The sequence below is a fragment of the Aethalodelphis obliquidens genome, unplaced genomic scaffold (genome assembly GCF_003676395.1).
Source record: "Aethalodelphis obliquidens isolate GAN/ISIS:26980383/991018 unplaced genomic scaffold, ASM367639v1 scaffold19, whole genome shotgun sequence".
NCBI classification, from domain to species: Eukaryota; Metazoa; Chordata; class Mammalia; order Artiodactyla; family Delphinidae; genus Aethalodelphis; species Aethalodelphis obliquidens.
The window spans coordinates 3201971-3220194 of NW_020837963.1; the positions used below are offsets into that span (position 1 = coordinate 3201971).

At 47.7% G+C, this 18224-nt stretch overlaps 1 protein-coding gene across 3 annotated transcripts in view; it reads right to left on the reverse strand.

The window, feature by feature from the left end:
- The window catches only part of LOXHD1 (lipoxygenase homology PLAT domains 1), a 202399-nt gene that overhangs the window by 85053 nt on the left and 99122 nt on the right, over nucleotides 1–18224 (reverse strand). The window contains exons 18-23 of one of the 3 annotated variants that reach the window (XM_027118420.1): nucleotides 16789–16949; nucleotides 13789–14257; nucleotides 13184–13338; nucleotides 10942–11075; nucleotides 2575–2741; nucleotides 1716–1820 (exon numbers count right to left, since the gene is read on the reverse strand). In XM_027118420.1, coding sequence (XP_026974221.1) covers nucleotides 1716–1820; nucleotides 2575–2741; nucleotides 10942–11075; nucleotides 13184–13338; nucleotides 13789–14257; nucleotides 16789–16949 — 1191 coding nt within the window. Of the gene's footprint in view, nucleotides 1–1715; nucleotides 1821–2574; nucleotides 2742–10941; nucleotides 11076–13183; nucleotides 13339–13788; nucleotides 14258–16788; nucleotides 16950–18224 lie in introns of those variants that run through there. The other 2 variants (XM_027118421.1, XM_027118422.1) reach the window with 2 other exon arrangements.

The window sequence follows — 18224 nt, forward strand, 5'->3', positions numbered from 1 at the left end:
CTTGGCAATGATTTCATGAATATGCCACCAAAAGCACAGCAACAAAAAATAAAATTAACAAGAGGGACTACATTAAACTAAAAAGTTTCTACACAGCAAAGGAAACAACAGAGTGAAAAGGCAACATACAGAATGGGAGGGGCTTCCCTGGTGGCGCAGTGGTTGAGAGTCCGCCTGCCGATGCAGGGGACACGGGTTCGTGCCCCGGTCCAGGAAGATCCCACATGCCGTGGAGCAGCTGGGCCCGTGAGCCATGGCCGCTGAGCCTACGCCGGAGCCTGTGCTCCGCAATGGGAGAGGCCACAACAGTGAGAGGCCCGCGTACCGCAAAAAAACAGAAACAAAAGCAGAATGGGAGAACATATTTGCAAACTATGTATCTATAAGGGGTTAATCACCAAAATATATAAAGTAATCTTACAACTCAATAACAAAAAAACTAAGAACCCAATTAAAAACGGGCTAAGGACTTAAATAGACATTTCTCCAGAGAAGACATAAAAATGGCCAACAGTATAAGAAAAAAGGCTCATTGTCACTAACCATGAAGTAAATGCAAATCAAAACCATAATGAGATATCTCACACCTGTCAGGATGGTTACTATCAAAAAAACAAAAGGGGACTTTCCTGGTGGTCCAGTGGTTAAGAATCTGCCTTTCAGTGCAGGGGACGTGGGTTCCATCTCTGGTCAGGAACTAAGATCCCACATGCCATGGGGCAAGTAAGTCTGCGTGCCACAACTACAAAGCCCACGTGTCACAACTAGAGAGAAGCCCTTGCACTACAACAAAAAGCCCAGGCACCGCAGTGAAGGATCCCATGTGCTGCAAGTAAGACCTGATGCAGCCAAAAATAAATAAATTAAAAAAACCCCAAACAAACCAAAAGACAACAAGTGTTGGTGAGGATGTAGAGAAATTGGAACCCCTGCACACAGTTGGCGGGAATGAAAAATGATTCAGTTGCTATGGATAATAGTGTGAAAGTTCCTAAAAAAGTTAAAAAGAGAACTACCATATGAACCCACAATCCCAATTCTGGGTATATATCCAAAAGAATTGAAATCAGATTCTTGAAAAGTATTAGTGCTCATGTGTTCATTGCAGCGCTATTCACAATAGCTAAGAATGGGAAAAATCCTAAATGTCTATTGACAGATGAATGGATAAAGAAAATATGGTATGTACATACAATGGAATATTATACAGCCTTGTAAAAGGAGATTCTCCAATATGCAACAATGTGGATGGTTCTTGAGGATATTATGCTAAGTGAAATTAGCCAGACACAAAAGGATGAATACAGCATGACTCGATTTAAATGAGGTATCAAAATCAAATTCATAAAATCAAAGACGGAAATGGTAGTTATCAGGAGCTAGGGATAGGAGGAAATGGGGGTTTCATAATCAACAGGCATAAAGTTTCAGTTTAGTAAGTTTAATAAGCTCTAGAGATCTGCTGTACACCACATACCTATAGTCAATGACCATGTATCGTACATTTAAAATTTGGTAAGAAAATAGATTGCATGTTAAGTATTCTTCATAAAATAAAATAAAATAATAAAGAGAATTTAAAAATATGGTTTCTTAAAATAAAAGAGAGAAAGAGGGAGAGTCACGTCCAGTATTTCCTTGGAAAATTGCACTGAATCTCCCAGTCTCCCTGGAGGGGAACGTGGGTGAACCTCGGCCCTGCCTTGCTCTCTTACCAGTGTCATCTTGAGTGCCAAAGAGTGTGATGAAGACGTTGGCATCGGTGCCCGCGTTCTTCTTGTCCCCGGTCTTTATGGTCACTGAGAATGTGGTAGATTTATCTGCCAGGAGAAGAGTGTGGAGAAGTGAGTGGTAGATTCCACCTCCCATGAAGGGAGGAGGAAGAAAACGTACTGAGCATGTTTCTCTGCTCGTGTTGGCTGTTTTTTATGAATCACTTTACTTGTAGCATGTGTTCTTCTGCAGCTGCCTTTAGTCTGGAAACTTCCTGAAGGCAGAGATGAGGTCCCCCCACCCCACGTCCAGCTCACACAGGAAACCCTCAATCAGTAAAGTTGTAGGATGCTTGGGGAAGACTTGGGGTGACTGTGGGGTTCAGAGACTCAAGAGCCAGGAGCCCTGGTGTGACTCCTTCAGGTTGGGAAGTTTTAGGGATGCATGTTTCAAGGAAGGGAACACAAGCGTCATAGAACTCTTGAAAGTTCATTCTTTCCCTTGACGAAAATATCCATATTGAGAGTCTATAATGTGCCTGGAGGGGAGGACACAAGTCTAAGTCAGAGTCAGCTGTAACTATTCTATTCTATTCCATTCCATTCCATTCCTTCCATTCCATTCTATTCCTGACAATAACTCCATGCTAGGCCATGTACTTTATACCCAGCCATATGCTAGACATGTGAGGATACGCCCCCTTCACCTCCCCATTCTTGCCATGGAGGAATGAGAGAACAGATAGATTCCCAGGGAAGGAAGTGCCCAGAGCCCACAGGGGAAGGGAAGATGGAGACCTAGTGGGGGAGAGACAGAGGAAAGGGGTGCTGGAGGGGAGAAATCAGCTCTAGGTTAGGAAACCTTTCTGCTCCAGGGCCAAGTTGTCGAGGGGGTTGCTGTCATCTCCCCCACCCTCCTCATCCTCGCTTGGTGGAAGCACATAGGACTCATCCACTGGCAACAGCTCCCTGGACAGCTGGCCGTCATCCTCCTCCACTGCCAGCCAGCGCTGGCACGGAAAGTAGTACCTGTGGGGACAGGGGGTGAGGAGAATTGAAGGATGTCTCTTTGGAAAGGTGTCATGAAACAGTAGTCATGGGCTGAGGAACGAGAGGCCATCATGGGGCCCAAATGCTCCCCTGTCTTCCCCTGCACCCCCAGCATTGCCCTCCCATCCTACCTAGCCTGGGAGTCACCCCATTAGTCACTTGGCTGGAGTAGACAACAAACATGGGATGTGGTTTCCATACAGCCCCACTGAAAATGGCTGGGTAACAGTGCCTGGAGTACAGCAAACCCTCAATCAGGGTCCTATTGGAGGAATCTAGAGGAAAAGGGGCTTCTGGGGACTGTTCCAGCCTTTTCTAGAATCAACCTGTTAGCCAGAGCCACTTTGGCAGAGAATGTTGTACACATAGGAGGGGCTTCATACCCAAGGGCTGAATTAGTGGATTTTAATGGAATGACCCAATGATGCTTCTGGAAGGTGCAAAGAGTATGGCTAAGGAGCTGGCACAGCAGACAGCGGGCATCACCCAGGGAAGGGAGGTCCGAGGTAGACTCCTCAGTGGAGAGGCTGAACCCAGAGCAAGGAAGGCACCTGGATGGAAGGGAACTAAGGATGGGGGCCGAGAGAGGCAGCAGGGTGCGGGAACTGAGGACTCGCCTCTAGAGCCAGACTGGGGTTGAATCCTGGCTCTGCGGCCTACGGTCATGTGAGTTTGAACAAGTTTCTTTACCTCTTTGTGCAAAGGTTGCCAGATTTAGCCAATAAAATCACAGGACTCCCAGTTAAATTGGAATTTTAGATAAGCAAGTAATAATGTTTCAATATAAGTATGTCCTATCTAGTATTGGGGACATACTTATACTAAAATATTATCCATTGCTTATCTGACATTCAAATCTAATTGGCCATTCTGCAGTTTATCAGGTAACCCTCTGTAGAATGAGGATGATAGTGCCTATTTCATAGGTGGTTGTGAGAATTTCCCGACTCAAACATTTTTAAGTGCTTCAAAAAAATGCCTGGCTCTCAGTATGCTCTTGGTTAGGAATTTGCTAAAACTATTGTGAAGATGATGATGATTCTTCTTAACGCTTCCTTTCTTCCTCTTCAGTCCATGCCTGGGATTTCTGGAGATTGTGGGCTGGACAGTTCCCACTGGGCCCCTGAGCTTCCAGAACAACTCAGAGGGTTTGGGGATGCAGCCCATCTCTACAGCCCCATCTGCACCCCTTCCCTACCGCTGTCCAGGTGCATAAGATGCATTCAGGGTCTGGTCAAAGTCTGGAGAGGTGGGAGCAGTGTAGGCCAAGGGTCTCGTCCCTGTCTGAGCCCCACATCCTCCTACAGTCCTTACTGCTTCCCAACGTCAGCATGGTAGAGGGGCAGCGCCAGAGGACGTCACCTCGGCCCAGGGGCTCGGATGGGGCACAGAGGGGCACCTGTGTATTGAGAGATGTGGATTTAAAGGGTGGGAGGAGCTCAACCTTGGGAGATATAAACCAAATTGTTATGACATTAGTGTTTAAGTGAAAAATGTATATCGTTCCACTTCTCTGCCTTTCAAATATATGAGTGGGAAAGTTAAACTTTTACTAATTTATGAATAATAGGCTTTAGTTCTAAATTATGGCCGATTAAGGGAGAGAGACAGAAGTAAAGAAAAGAGTGGGATTGGGGCCGAGGTGGAGTAATGAGAGTATGGGAAGCTGGAGGAGGACAGGGACAGAGGGAGAGAGATGCATAAAGAAAGAGCTGGGGGAGACTGATGCTGGGAGAGAAAAAAGTCAGTAAGAGGGGAAGGCACAAGCCCTCCCACACCCGTGAAGAGCGCACGCGCGGGGAGTCAGAGCCTGGCTTCTTGGCACCACCCCCGTGGTCCCTGAGATACCTGCACCATGAAGTTAAAGGCCCTTAGCACGCCCATGGCTGCAGCCTCCGCAGGCAGGAGAACCAGAGCTGGAGCCAGGATGGGCCTGAGCACTGGACGTTTAGCCTCTAGCCTCACAGCAACAACAAGCACTCACAGGAGGTCTAGTGGAGGACTGGGTCTACTGGCCCCTCCCCTTCCTCCCACAGGAATAAATCCTGCTCAGGCAGGTCTGCAGAGGGGAGTAGGTAGGGATTTTTCAGAAGCAAAGGGGAAGAGAGGCATGCAGGTGTTCTGGCCAGGTATGCCCACCACTCCACTTAAGCAAGGGCAATGGAAGGAAGACCCAGGGGTTGGGTCAGCAGGAGGTTTAAACTGAGCGTTGGAACAAAGCTCGGGGCCACTAAAAGTATGAGTTTCACTTGAAAGTTAAACTGGAATGAGTGGATTGCAAAACTGAACGCTGTAAAATGTATTTAATGTGTTCCCATTTTGTGCATAAAGGCTGGAGCACATCAAGTATGTCAACTGGTGGTACTGGAAGAGCGGCGTAGCAACAGTGGGTCTGGAATTCCAGAACTCTGGGGTTGTGCCTCTGCTCTTCCCCTTACACTCTGTGTGGCTGCTGGGCCCCCGAGTTTCATCACCAAGAAGGCCTCTGCGGGATGTGAGCAGAGGAGGGACGTGGCCTAAGGGCTGGATGGCTGTAGACACTAGGAGGGCCTGGGTGAAGCAGAGGCACCAGCCAGGAGGCTCTGACCAGGGGGTGCTGAAGATGGGGAGAGGGGGTCTGGCTGAGCTTTTCTGACACAGTGGCGATGGATTGGGGGTGGGGCATGAGCGGCAAAGGGGAGTCAGGGTGGAGTCACTTTGCATGGAGACATGTGACTGGGTCCAGGGGCAGCTGAGGGATGAGGTCAGTGTTCATTTACCCTTCTGGCTGCAAAGGCCTTATTCCTGAGCTAATAAAGGTCATGGGAGGCCACAGGCACTGTCGGGGAAGACGGTGTCTCTTCGAGAGAGAGAGCAGATTTGCTGCTCTAATTTTTCTTTCTCTGAACGGCCATTTTTTTTAATTTGAATTCTATTTTATTTATTTATTTTTTATATAGCAGGTTCTTATTACTTATCTATTTTATACATATTAGTATATATATGTCAGTCCCAATCTCCCAGTTCATCGCACCACCACCACCCCACCCCCCCCCCCCGCAGCTTCCCCCCCTTGGTGTCCAGATGTTTGTTCTCTACATCTGTGTCTCTATTTCTGCCTTGCAAACTGGTTCATCTGTACCATTTTTCTAGATTCCACATATGTGTTAATATATGATATTTGTTTTTCTCTTTCTGACTTACTTCACTCTCTGTGACAATCTCTAGGTCCATCCACATCTCTACAAATGACCCAATTTCGTTCCATTTTATGGCTGAGTAACATTCCATTGTATATATGTACCACATCTTCTTTATCCATTTGTCTGTCGATGGGCATTTAGGTTGCTTCCATGACCTGGCTATTGTAAATAGTGCTGCAATGAACATTGTTGTGCATGTGCATGTTGAATTATTGTATTCTCTGGGTATATGCCCAGTAGTGGGATTGCTGGTTCATACGGTAATTCTAATGTATCAATTTACATTCCCACCAACAGTGCAACAGGGTCCCCTTTTCTCCACACCCTCTCCAGCATTTGTTTGGAGATTTTCTGATGATGCCCATTCTAACTGGTGTGAGGTGATACCTCATTGTAGTTTTGATTTGTATTTCTCTAATAATTAGTGATGTTGAGCATTTTTCATGTGCCTCTTGGCCATCTGTATGTCTTCTTTGGAGAAATATCTATTTAGGTCTTCTGCCCATTTTTTGATTGGGTTGTTTAGTTTTTTTTAATATTGAGCTGCATGAGCTGTTTATATATTTTGGAGATTAATCCTTTGTTTGTTGATTCATTTGCAAATATTTTCTCTCATTCTGAGGGTTGTCTTTTTGTCTTGTTTATAGTTTCCTTTGCTGTGCAAAAGCTTTTAAGTTTGATTAGGTCCCATTTGTTTATTTTGTTTTTATTTCCATTACTCTAGGAGAGGGGTCATAAAAGATCTTGCTGTGATTTATGTCAAGGAGTGTTCTTCCTATGTTTTCCTCTAAGAGTTTTACAGTGTCCAGTCTTACATTTAGGTATTTAATCCATTTTGCATTTATTTTTGTGTATGGTGTTAGGGCGTTTTCTAATTTCATTCTTTTACATGTAGCTGTCCAGTTTTCCCAGCACCACTTTTTTTTTTTTTAATTTATATTTATTTATTTTTGGCTGTGTTGGGTCTTCATTGCTGCATGCGGCTTTTCTCTAGTTGTGGGGAGTGGGGGCTACTCTTTGTTGCAGTGCACGGGCTTCTCATGGCAGTGGCTTCTCTTGTTGCAGAGCATGGGCTCTAGGTGCATGGGCTTCAGTTAGTTGTGGCACATGGGCTCAGTAGTTGTGGCTCACGGGCTCTACAGAGCAGGCTCAGTAGTTGTGGTGCACGGGCTTAGTTGCCCTGTGGCACATGGGATCTTCCCGGACCAGGGTTCGAACCCGTGTCCCCTGCATTGGCAGGAGGATTCTTAACCACTGTGCCACAAGGGAAGTCCCCAGCACCACTTACTGAAGAGACTATCTTTTCTCCATTGTATATCCTTGCCTCCTTTGTCATAGATTAGTTGACCATAGGTGTGTGGGTTTATCTCTGGGCTTTCTATCCTGTTCCATTGATCTATACTTCTGTTTTTGTTCCAGTACCATATTGTCTTGATTACTGTAGCTTTGTAGTATAGTCTGAAGTCAGGGAATCTGATTCCTCCAGCTCTGTTTTTTACCCTCAAGATTGCTTTGGCTATTCGGGGTCTTCCATGTCTCCATACAAATTTTAGGATTTTTTGTTCCAGTTCTGTTCTGTCTGGATGATCTCTCCATTGGTGTAAGTGAGGTGTTAAAGTCCCCCACTATTATTGTGTTACTGTCAATTTCCTCTTGTATAGCTGTTAGCATTTGCCTTATGTATTGAGGTGCTCCTATGTTGGGTGCATATATATTTATAATTGTTATATCTTCTTCTTGGATTGATCTCTTGATCATTACATAGTGTCCTTGTCTTTTGTAACATTCTTTATTTTAAAGTCTATTTTATCTGATATGAGTATTGCTACTCCAGCTTTCTCTTGATTTCCATTTGCATGGAATATCTTTTTCCATCCCCTAACTTTCAGTTCGTATGTGTCCCTAGGTCTGAAATGGGTCTCTTGTAGACAGCATATATGTGGGTCTTGTTTTTGTATCCATTCGGTGAGCCTGTGTCTTTTGGTTGGAGCATTTAATCCATTCACATTTAAGGTAATTATCGATATGTATGTTCCTATTACCATTTTCTTAATTGTTTTGGGTTTGTTTTTGTAAGTCCTTTTCTTCTCTTGTGTTTCCCACTTAGAGAAGTTCTTTTAGCATTTGCTGTAGAGCTGGTTTGGTGGTGCTGAATTCTCTTAACTTTTGCTTGTCTGTAAAGCTTTTGATTTCTCTGTCGAACCTGAATGAGATCCTTGCCGTGTAGAGTAGGTTTGGTTGTAGGTTCTTCCCTTTCATCACTTTAAATATGTCATGCCACTCCCTCCTGGCTTGTAGAGTTTCTGCTGAGAAATCAGCTGTTAACCTTATGGGAGTTCCCTTGTATGTTATTTGTTGTTTTTCCCTTGTTGCTTTTAATAATTTTTCTTTGTCTTTAATTTTTGTCAATTTGATTACTATGTGTCTCAGTGTGTTTCTCCTTGGGTTTATCCTGCCTGGGACTCTCTGCACTTCCTGGACTTGGGTGGCTAGTTCCTTTCCCATGGTAGAGAAGTTTTTGAATATACTCTCTTCAAATATTTTCTCGGGTCCTTTCTCTCTCTCTTCTCGTTCTGGGACCACTGTAATGTGAATGTTGTTGCGTTTAATGTTGTCCAGAGGTCTCTTAGGCTGTCTTCATTTCTTTTCATTCTTTTTTCTTTATTCTGTTCCGTGGCAGTGATTTCCACCATTCTGTCTTCCAGGTCACTTATCCGTTCTTCTGCCTCAGGTATTCTGCTATTGATTCCTTCTAGTGTATTTTTCATTTCAGTTATTGTATTGTTCATCTCTGTTTGTTCTTTAATTCTTCTAGGTTTTTGTTAAACATTTCTTGCATCTTCTCGCTCTTTGCCTTCATTCTTTTTCCGAGGTCCTGGATCATCTTCACTATTATTATTCTGAATTCTTTTTCTGGAAGGTTGCCTATCTCCACTTTATTTAGTTGTTTTTCTGGTGTTTTATCTTGTTCCTTCATCTGATACATAGTCCTCTGCCTTTTCATTTTGTCTGTCTTTCTGTGAATGTGGTTTTTGTTCCACAGGCTGCAGGACTGTGGTTCTTCTTGCTTCTGCTGTCTGCTCTCTGGTGGATAAGGCTATCTAAGAGGCTTGTGCAGGCCTCCTGATGGGAGGGACTGGTGGTGGGTAGAGCTGGGTGTTGCTCTGGTGGGCAGAGTTCAGTAAAACTTTAATAGGCTTGTCTGCTGGTGGGTGGGGCTGAGTTCCCTCCCCGTTGGTTGTTTGGCCTGAGGTGACCCAGCACTGGATCCTACAGCCTCTTTGGTGGGGCTAATGGTGGACTATGGGAAGGCTCACGCCAAGGAGTACTTCCCAGAACTTCTGCTGCCAGTGTCCTTATCCTCGTGGTGAGCCACAGCTGCCCCCCTCCTCTGCAGGAGAACCTCCAATACAAGCAGGTAGGTCTGGTTCAGTCTCCTGTGGGGTCACTGCTCCCTCCCCCTGGGTCCTGGTGCACACATTACTTTGTGTGTGCCCTCCATGAGTGGAGTCTCTGTTTCCCCCAGTCCTGTTGAAGTCCTGCAATCAAATCCTGCTAGGCTTCAAAGCCTGATTCTCTTGGAATTCCTCCTCCCATTGCCAGACGCTAAGGTTGGGAAGCCTGATGTGGGGCTCAGAACCTTCACTCCAGTTGGTGGACTTCTGTGGTATAATTGTTCTCCAGTTCATAAGTCACCCACCCAGAGGTTATGGGATTTGATTTTATTGTGATTGCACCGCTCCTACCATCTCATTGAGGCTTTGCCTTTGGCTTTGGATGTGGGGTATCTTTTTTGGTGAGTTCCAGTGTCTTCCTGTCGATGATTGTTCAGCAGTTAGTTGTGATTCTTGCAAGAGGGAGTGAGCGCACGTCCTTCTACTCCACCATCTTTTACCAGTCTCCCATGATTTTACATCTATCTCCCAGGGAAGGCTTTGCTCAGAGTTGCTCTCTCTACTTGCAAGTGGTTGGAGCTGGCTCAGCACAGAGCCCTTACTGCTGCTCAATACCAAGGAAACAAAGAAAAGAAACTGTACAGCACCAATGAGAAAGGATGGCGAGGGAAGAGGAGGAGATAAGGGGAGCGAGCTCCTGGGGCTAGTTGTGAATCTGAAGCACGGGCCAGCAAACTATGGCCTGTGGGCCAAACCTGGCCCACCTGCTTATGTACATCCCACAAACTAAGCAGAGATTTCACATCTTTAAATGGTTGAAAAAAATCTAAAAACAATAATATTTTGTGAAATGTGAAAATTACTTGGAATTCAAGTTTCAGTGTCTATAAATGAAGTTTTAGTGAAACACAGCCACTTCAATTCACTTAGCATCATCTATGGCTGTTTTTCTGCAGCAAAGGCAAAGTCGAGCAGTTGTTACAGAGACCAAATGGCCCTGAAAACCTAAAATATTTGCTCTCTGGCCTTTACAGAATAAGTTTGCTTATTTCTAGTCTAGAACATTAAAACAATGTCCTGGAAGTCACTTTGTACATGGAGAGACTTATGGGTTCTAAGTCTGGCCATGGAGATTGGGCCATGGCAAGGACAGAAAACCTGACTTTCTGAAATGATGGAGTCAAGAACTGGATTGGATGTCCTACCAGACTGTCATCTGACAGGGCAAGCAGCTGAGGGGCTGCTCAGGGAGAGGGAAGGGAGGGAGGCAATGCCCACCCAGCCAGCTCCATGGGCCAAACCCACATCCTAGACACCCCACCCCCACCCTCACCCACCACAGCCACCCCACCCCCACTCTCACCCGCCACAGCCACCCCACCCCCACCCTCATCCACCACAGCCACCCCACCCCCACCCTCACCCACCACAGCCACACCACCCCCACCCTCACCCACCACAGCCACCCCACCCCCACCCTCACCCACCACAGCCACCCTATCCCAACCCTCACCCATCACAGCCACCCCACTCCCACCCTTTTTTCCATGACTACTTCGTGGCAGGCATGGCCTTCCCTCCCTACCCTCCAGTCCCACTCACGTGATCTCGTTGTTCATGTCAGTGATGTCTATTCTGTCCAGGAACCAGCCTGCTCTGTTGCCTGAGTTGTCATGGCGAATCCGAATCTTGGTCAGGGGGCCAAGGTCAATGGCGTAGATGGTGAAGGTGTCTGTCTGGGAAGGGTCAGAGTAGCACACTGGGGGGCAGCCCTCCCCACCTCGCCATCAGCTTCACCTTCCCAGGACCTGGGGCAGCCTGAGACCGGCTGTAAGACCCAAAGCATCAGGGGGAAGGCAGAATGGAAAATGCAGTCAGTTGTCTGGTGTTCGGTCTACTCTATTGGTTTTTGTTTTTGTTTATTGAGTTATCATTAATATACAAAATTATATTAGTTTCAGGTGTGCAACATAGTGTTTTGATGTTTTTATACATTATGGAATGATCACCACATAAAGACCAGTTACCATCATTGTTACAACATTATTGACTATATTCCTTATGCGTACATTCCATTCCTGTGACTTACTTGTTTTATAGCTGGAAGTTTGCAACTCTTAATTCCCTTCACCTATTGCACTACTGTCTTTACACCTGCACCTGCCAGGGAGGTCTCACTTTCACTGTGTCCTGCAAGGTGGAGGGAGGAGTAGGAGGGTGACGAAGGTGACCATAAGAGAGGAGTAGAGGAGAAAACAGGTTGGCTGGGCGCTCCCTGTTGTGTTATGGGGAGTGTGTGTGTGTGTGTGTGTGTGTACGGCCTGTTGCTTGGGTGTGTGCTGAGACCACGTGCTGCGTGTGCACATACGTGCATAAACTCCTTCAACCATAAATTTTAATTAAGTACCTACTATAAACCAAAGTGCAAATCTAAAGTGACTGACAGAATTCGGAGTGTAAGACTTGGATTGCTCACCATTCAGGTGAGAAGTGAGACTGTGTACGATACAAGTATACACATACGCACTGGAGGAAGCAGATGATACCAGGACCCATTGAAATTTTGTATACCCTTCACTTAGATTTTGCAACATGTGCTTTCTCTCCCACACTCTCTTGCCCTTTCTCTATTTTTTTTCTGAATCATTTGAAAGTATATGGCAGATATCATGATCCTCCTCTCAAATTCTTCAACATAGATTTTCTAAGAACAAGGACATTCTCATATAATCAGAGTACAATGACCAAATTCAGGAAACTTAAAATCAACACACTATTATCTAACATACAGTCCCTATTCAAATTTCATCAGCCGTACCAGTTACACCCTCTATAGCAATTTTCTTCCAATCCCAGCCATCATAGTGGCTATAATTTTTAAATGAAAGTACTGAAATACAGAAATAAATCCTGATTCTCAGGTCATGGGAAGGCAGTGTTGAAGGAAAAAGCAGGGGATATCTGAAATAAATCAAGCAATGAGCCCAGAAGTATTTTTAATGGATTTGGTTTATTTCTGGTTTTCCTCTGTGTTGATAAGGGAATCTGGCTTTGGGATGGGGGCAGAAATGTGAAAGGTGAGATGAGAGACAGTCTAGCCAGAGGATGAAGTAAAATCTCAAAGGACAAGAATGACAGATGTATTTTTCCATGCTTTTCCTACTATACCTAGAAGAGGGAGAGGTATGCATTTCTCTCAATGCTCAAAAGCCTTTGTGGCGTCACTGCCTCAGGATGCAGGTCGGGCTTCTCAGCCTGTCCTTCAAGGCTCTCATGCCCTCACGCCTTAAATTGGTCCCGTCAAGCTTCCCAGAGGCAGCGCCCACCATGGCTTGGCATTAACCACAGCATAGCGAGAAGACCCACTGTCCTCCAACTGGCCTTCCACACTTCCACTCCCACGTCTTTGTCATGCGGTCACATCTTCAGAGAACACCTCTCTCACTGTCATCTTTAGACATGGACACCATAGCCACCCACCACGGCCCAGTTCACATCCCTCCTTCTCACTAAGTTTCTCCCAAAGCACCATCTTACGGTCAGCACTTCCTCCTTGAACCCCTGCCCCACTCACTCAGCACCTGAGCATCTGCTACCTATACTATCTCCAGTTAGTTGCTGTGGGCTTCCTGGCACTGATCCCCACCTGTGCCTTTCTTAGGTCCCCACCACAAAGCGCCGGTGCTTACAGAAGAGGCACTTCCATTCTACCTGGCTGGATTGAACAGAGCACACTGCTGGACACAGCAGTGCTGTGCTGGGTGGAGCTGCCTCAGGAATCACCAGAGGGCTCTCTCCATCTGGGTCCCACCCACCGCCTGGGGTCAGAGAGCCCAAGCCCTACCTGCCCCTGCTCAAACTTGTTGGACTTGTCCGACTTCTTTAGGGGCCGCTCTCCCGTGTCCCCATATTCCTCCCCGTAGATGGTCAGGAAGACATTGGCATCGGTGCCAGCCTTGGGCACACTCCCCGTGATCACCTGGACCTCGTAGGTGTTGGCTGGGGACACAAAACACACAGTGTTGAGGACACCTGGGCCTCGGGGTGGACCTGAGGCTCAACCCCTCTGATCTAGCCAGATGGTGGGAGTAGGAAGGACCTCCGGGTACACCCGCATCTACATTAACCTAGAATTGAACCCGTCCCTCCTCCCTACCCAAGACTTCTCTTTGCCATGAAGCCCAAGAGGCTGAGAGTCCTGGCAAAACTCACAGTCAGCAACCCTCCTACCGATGTCCCCCACGTGGAGTTACAGCGAGTTATACCAGGGCTCCTTCCAAGAGTCTCAGGACAAGGGCAATGCCAACCCCAGCAAAGAACTGTCCGTGGAGGCATTTCAGCAGAGGGCAGGTGAGGAGAGCCATGGGCCCCCCACGTGAGAGGAGAGCTGGGCACCCTCCCCCTCCCTGCCACCCCCCAGGGGACCGTCTGACACCTCCTCAGGCTTACGCTCAGGACCCTCTCGGCCTGCGGGCACCAGCTCCACGACAAGTTCATTGTCCTCCTTGCCCCGGGCCAGCCAGCGGTGGGCGTCAAACTTGTACTCCTCGATCACCTCCTGCATCCCGGGTCCGAATTCCTCCTCCTCCTCCTCCTCCTCGGTTTCCTCGTCCTCCTCCTCCGACGAGGACTCCTCCGACGAGGACTCTTCCTCCTCGTCCCCCTCGTCCTCCTCGTCGCTGCCCTTCTTCTTCTTCTTCTTCCTCTGCAGCTTGGCCTTCAGACGCTCCTTTTTGAGCAGCTGCCGCAACTTGTCCTTCTCCTTCTTCCTCCGCGCCTCCTCCTCGGGCGTGAGGTCCTCCTCCCGCACTGCCGTGTGCCGCAGCCACACGGTGTCCACGAACCAGCTGGGGCTGAGGCCCTCGCCCGTGTGGCCGAGCCGGATCTTGAAGACCTGGCCCACGTCCGCCGCCTCCAGCTGCTCAAAGCGCGGGGCAGTGGCTGGGGGTCGGGGGTGGCATCCGCCCCGCCCCCTGAGGAGCCTGGCGCCTCTTGCGCCAGGAGCGTGGGATGAAGAGGCTGGGACCTCTGCGCTCAAAGTTGCCACCGCTCCTCCTCTCGTGCACACAAGCCTGGTTTCCCTTCCCGCCTCCCCCTCCCCGCAAGCGGGTGTCCTTCTAAACCCCTGTACAGAGGGCAAAGATGGTCTCCCTCCCTCTCTTTCTCTTTCCCCCTTTACACACACACACACACACACACAGACACACACACACACCCCACACACATCACACTCATTCCTTTTTTTTTTTTATTGCGGTACGCGGGCCTCTCACTGTTGTGGCCTCTCCCGTTGCGGAGCACAGGCTCCGGATGCGCAGGCTCAGCAGCCATGGCTCACGGGCCCAGCCGCTCCGCGGCATGTGGGATCTTCCCGGACCGGGGCACGAAGCCGTGTCCCCTGCATCGGCAGGTGGACTCTCAACCACTGCGCCACCAGGGAAGCCCTCATTCCTTTTTTTTTTTTTAATTCCATATCTTCATCTTTATTCCCTCACGCAGAATGCCTTCATTCCTTCCTCTACCTCTAAAACCTATTCATTCTCATTCCTGAGCTTTATTATTACTTTATTTTTTTTAGTTTGTGCTTTTCTGTGCTCTCCTTCCGAACATTTTTTTTCAGCATTAATTATGTATAAATTTTGCAAGAAGCAAAAAATAAGTGTTATTTTCAAAAAATAGAAGTCTCCCCCAGGCCCCTCCCACACACCAACGTCTCCTCTCCCTGGGAGCTCAGAGGGGAGAGGGCCCAGAGCTTGGCCCGGCCTGGATGCCCTCTTTGCCCATGAGCTCTGGTGTCTGCACATCAAGTGGGAATTCCTGAGAGCAGGGACTGTTCGTTCTTGCTTTTCTCTCCCACTGGGCCTAGCACGTGTCTGGCTCAAAGGGCAGTGTCCGTGGATTTAGCTTTGCTTCAGAGGATCAGGTCCTTGACCTTCGATCTGCCACTCTGTTCTGAGCCCCATACTGTGGGGTGGTCTGGCCCCCGCAGAGCTCAGGGGACAGCTCACATGGAGTTCCTGCCGGTCGGGCCACTCTTAGGGCTCCCTGTGCTGATGGGCCCTTGCCTGGGTGTTTGACAATCCTTAAAGCCCAGTCCCACCAGTTCTCTGCTTGTGTGCTGGGGAAACTGAGGCCCAGGGCTGTCCTATGAGTTGTTCAGTGTCCCATAATTGGAGCCCAGGCCTAGATGAGAACTCGGGCCTTCTGACTCCCGGTTCATGAAGCCACAATGCAGCCAAAACCATCTTTGTGAGGAAATTATTAGCCAGAATGGAGCCCAGGGCCCCCAGGAAGAGGAACGTATTCTTCTCAGCTACATAGGGGATGGGCTCTCGATACGGTAAGTCCCTTCTTCAGCACATTCCATCTCCTCTCTAGTGCTTTCCAGGTCACAGCATCCTTGCAAGCCAGCTCACTTGCTGTCCCCTCTCCCCCCAACTGTCTGCCCAGCCATTAATGCAGCCACCACCATGTGCAGCCATGCAGTCTGTTCACATCCAGAAGATGCCCTGCTCTTACATCTGCATGACTTGATTTCCCAAGTCCTTTCCCTGACTTTGACTATTTTGATCTTTCCAGGGGCTGTGAAGCAGGCCAGGCAGGTATTATGAAGCTAGGTTTGAGCTGATAAAGAAGCTGAGGCTCAGAGAGGTGAACCGCTCGGGCCTCTGCATCCTCAGCAGTGTAATGAGGGGTTGGACTCCAGGAGGCCCCCTTCAGTGCTAACATTCCAGACACCTGTGACACTGGCCCAGCTCAGCCAGGACCCTCTCTGCTGGGCACTGGGTTAGGACTCTTTGCTGAGGGCCAAGCTGCTTGGGGCACACAGACACTCATAGACCAGCCAGCATGAATACACTTCATTCACACACAGGTCTGCAGACACACACATGCACACACGCACTCATGTCCCACATAAAACATTCATGTGCCTCCCCAGGGGGCACCACCCTTGCATCCTCCTTCCTCTCCTGTCAACAACATGCTTGCACTCTCATCTCTTTTTCTCCTCTACTCGAAGGGAAGTGAGGAGGTCTGGGGCCCTCAGAACACAGCCGGGAGACCCCAAGCCTCCCAGTATCCTGTTTGGGAGGCACGGCCCCGCCGTCAGGCTGAGTGAGTGGTAGAATCAGAGGCCAGGGCTGGGAATGAATGTAGTAACCAAGGGTCTCGTGCCGTATTTTGCTAAATTAGAATCACCTGCTCCAGCAGTTCTCAGAATTGGCAGCATATTAGTATCTCTGGTAAAGCATTCAGAAACATTCCCAGAAAACACGTCCCACCATAAAGGTTCTGATTTAACTGATGCAGGTGTAGACCAGGCAGCCCTTTTTTCCTAAAGCTCCCCAGGTGATTCTAATAAGAAGCCAGGGCTGAGAACCAATACCTCCACTTTCAGACAACTGCTGGGCCCTCTGTTGACAACCCCACTGCTTTGCCCACACACACCTGGAATGTGTCCTTGGACGCCCGCTCAAACACTTTTGAGCGGCTGGAGAGGAAGAGCACTTCTGTCTTGCCTTCCTCGCCGTAGATCTGCATGTAGACTCGGGCAGTGGTGCTTGCGCCGCCCACATCCCCTGTCCAAATCTCAACCTCGTAGTGGATCACTGGGTGGGCACATGGGGGAGAAATGGGACATTTAGTAATAACGGTAGTAGTAATCATTACAAAGCAAACACTTCGCAAGCCTGTACCCTGTGTCTGGTGCTTCTTAGGCATTCTCTTATCCAACCCTCCCATCAATATCATAAACCCCATTATTTCCATTTTGAAGATTGCCAAACTGAGGCTTAGAAGAATTGAGTAGGTGGTGGAAATGGCAAAGCCAAGCCATCAGACTGCAAAGCTCAGTTATCCTGTGTGTCACACATGTCCTCTGGAGCCAGGGACGAAGAGTAGTCAGTACGCCAGCTGGCACCCTCTGCTGTGTGCCTACCCCTGGGCAGACACCACAGTGCAGAATGAAGTACAAGGCTGTGTGTTTGTTTCTTTTCCTTATTTTCAGTAAAGGAGGAGGGGTTGAAATGATAATTTTCATTTAAATATATGCACCTTTCAGGTGATATCAACAGATACAGCTACACAGAGAATTGTCTGTATTTTGAAGTAGTAATACTTGATCAAGCTGTTAGAGGGTGGAAATGTGTTACAGGTATTTACCCCTAGAGGGCACTTCCCATAGGAGAGCAAAATGTCTCCCAGAACTATGGGACCATATTTATTCAAAGTGACTATTACAAGACTTGCCCTCTCAGCAATGCTATAAGACAAAATCATAATTTTTTTCAAGTTAAGACTGTTATTTTCAACAAGATGAGGGATCTCCCACTACCATAGCAATGTGAGAAATTGGGGGCTGAAAACAAGAGGACTAGCTGAGAGCCTGAAGAAGTTGAACTAGAGATATTGGCCTCAGCTGGGAGTGAGGGTGGGCTAGCAGATGGACCACAGGGGGACTCAGGAAAAGCTGGCATTGTGAATGGAGAGAACCCTGAACCCAGTTCCCTCTCTCGGTTCTTAGAAAAATAGCAGCCAGGATTATACAAAATGAGGACAGAGAAAAATGAGCATTCAGAGAACGAGAGCCAGCTCTTGGGAATGAATGTGGTATTAGCTGAAAGAAGATATTCCAAAGCAACGGTAAAGTCAAGGAGAGTTCTGAAGAGCAGAAAGGAAATTTCCCAAGAACAAATGATAGAAAGGTAAGAAAATCAGAGGAAGTCCAGCATCTCACTACAAGTTCAGTTCTAAAGGAAACAGAGGAAATAGAGAGGTGGAAACTGTCAAAGAAATAAATACAAAAAAGGGTCCCCAAACTAAAAAATGCTTCTAGACTGAAGGAGCCCGTGAGTTCCCAGAAGATTGGATGAAATTAAATCACA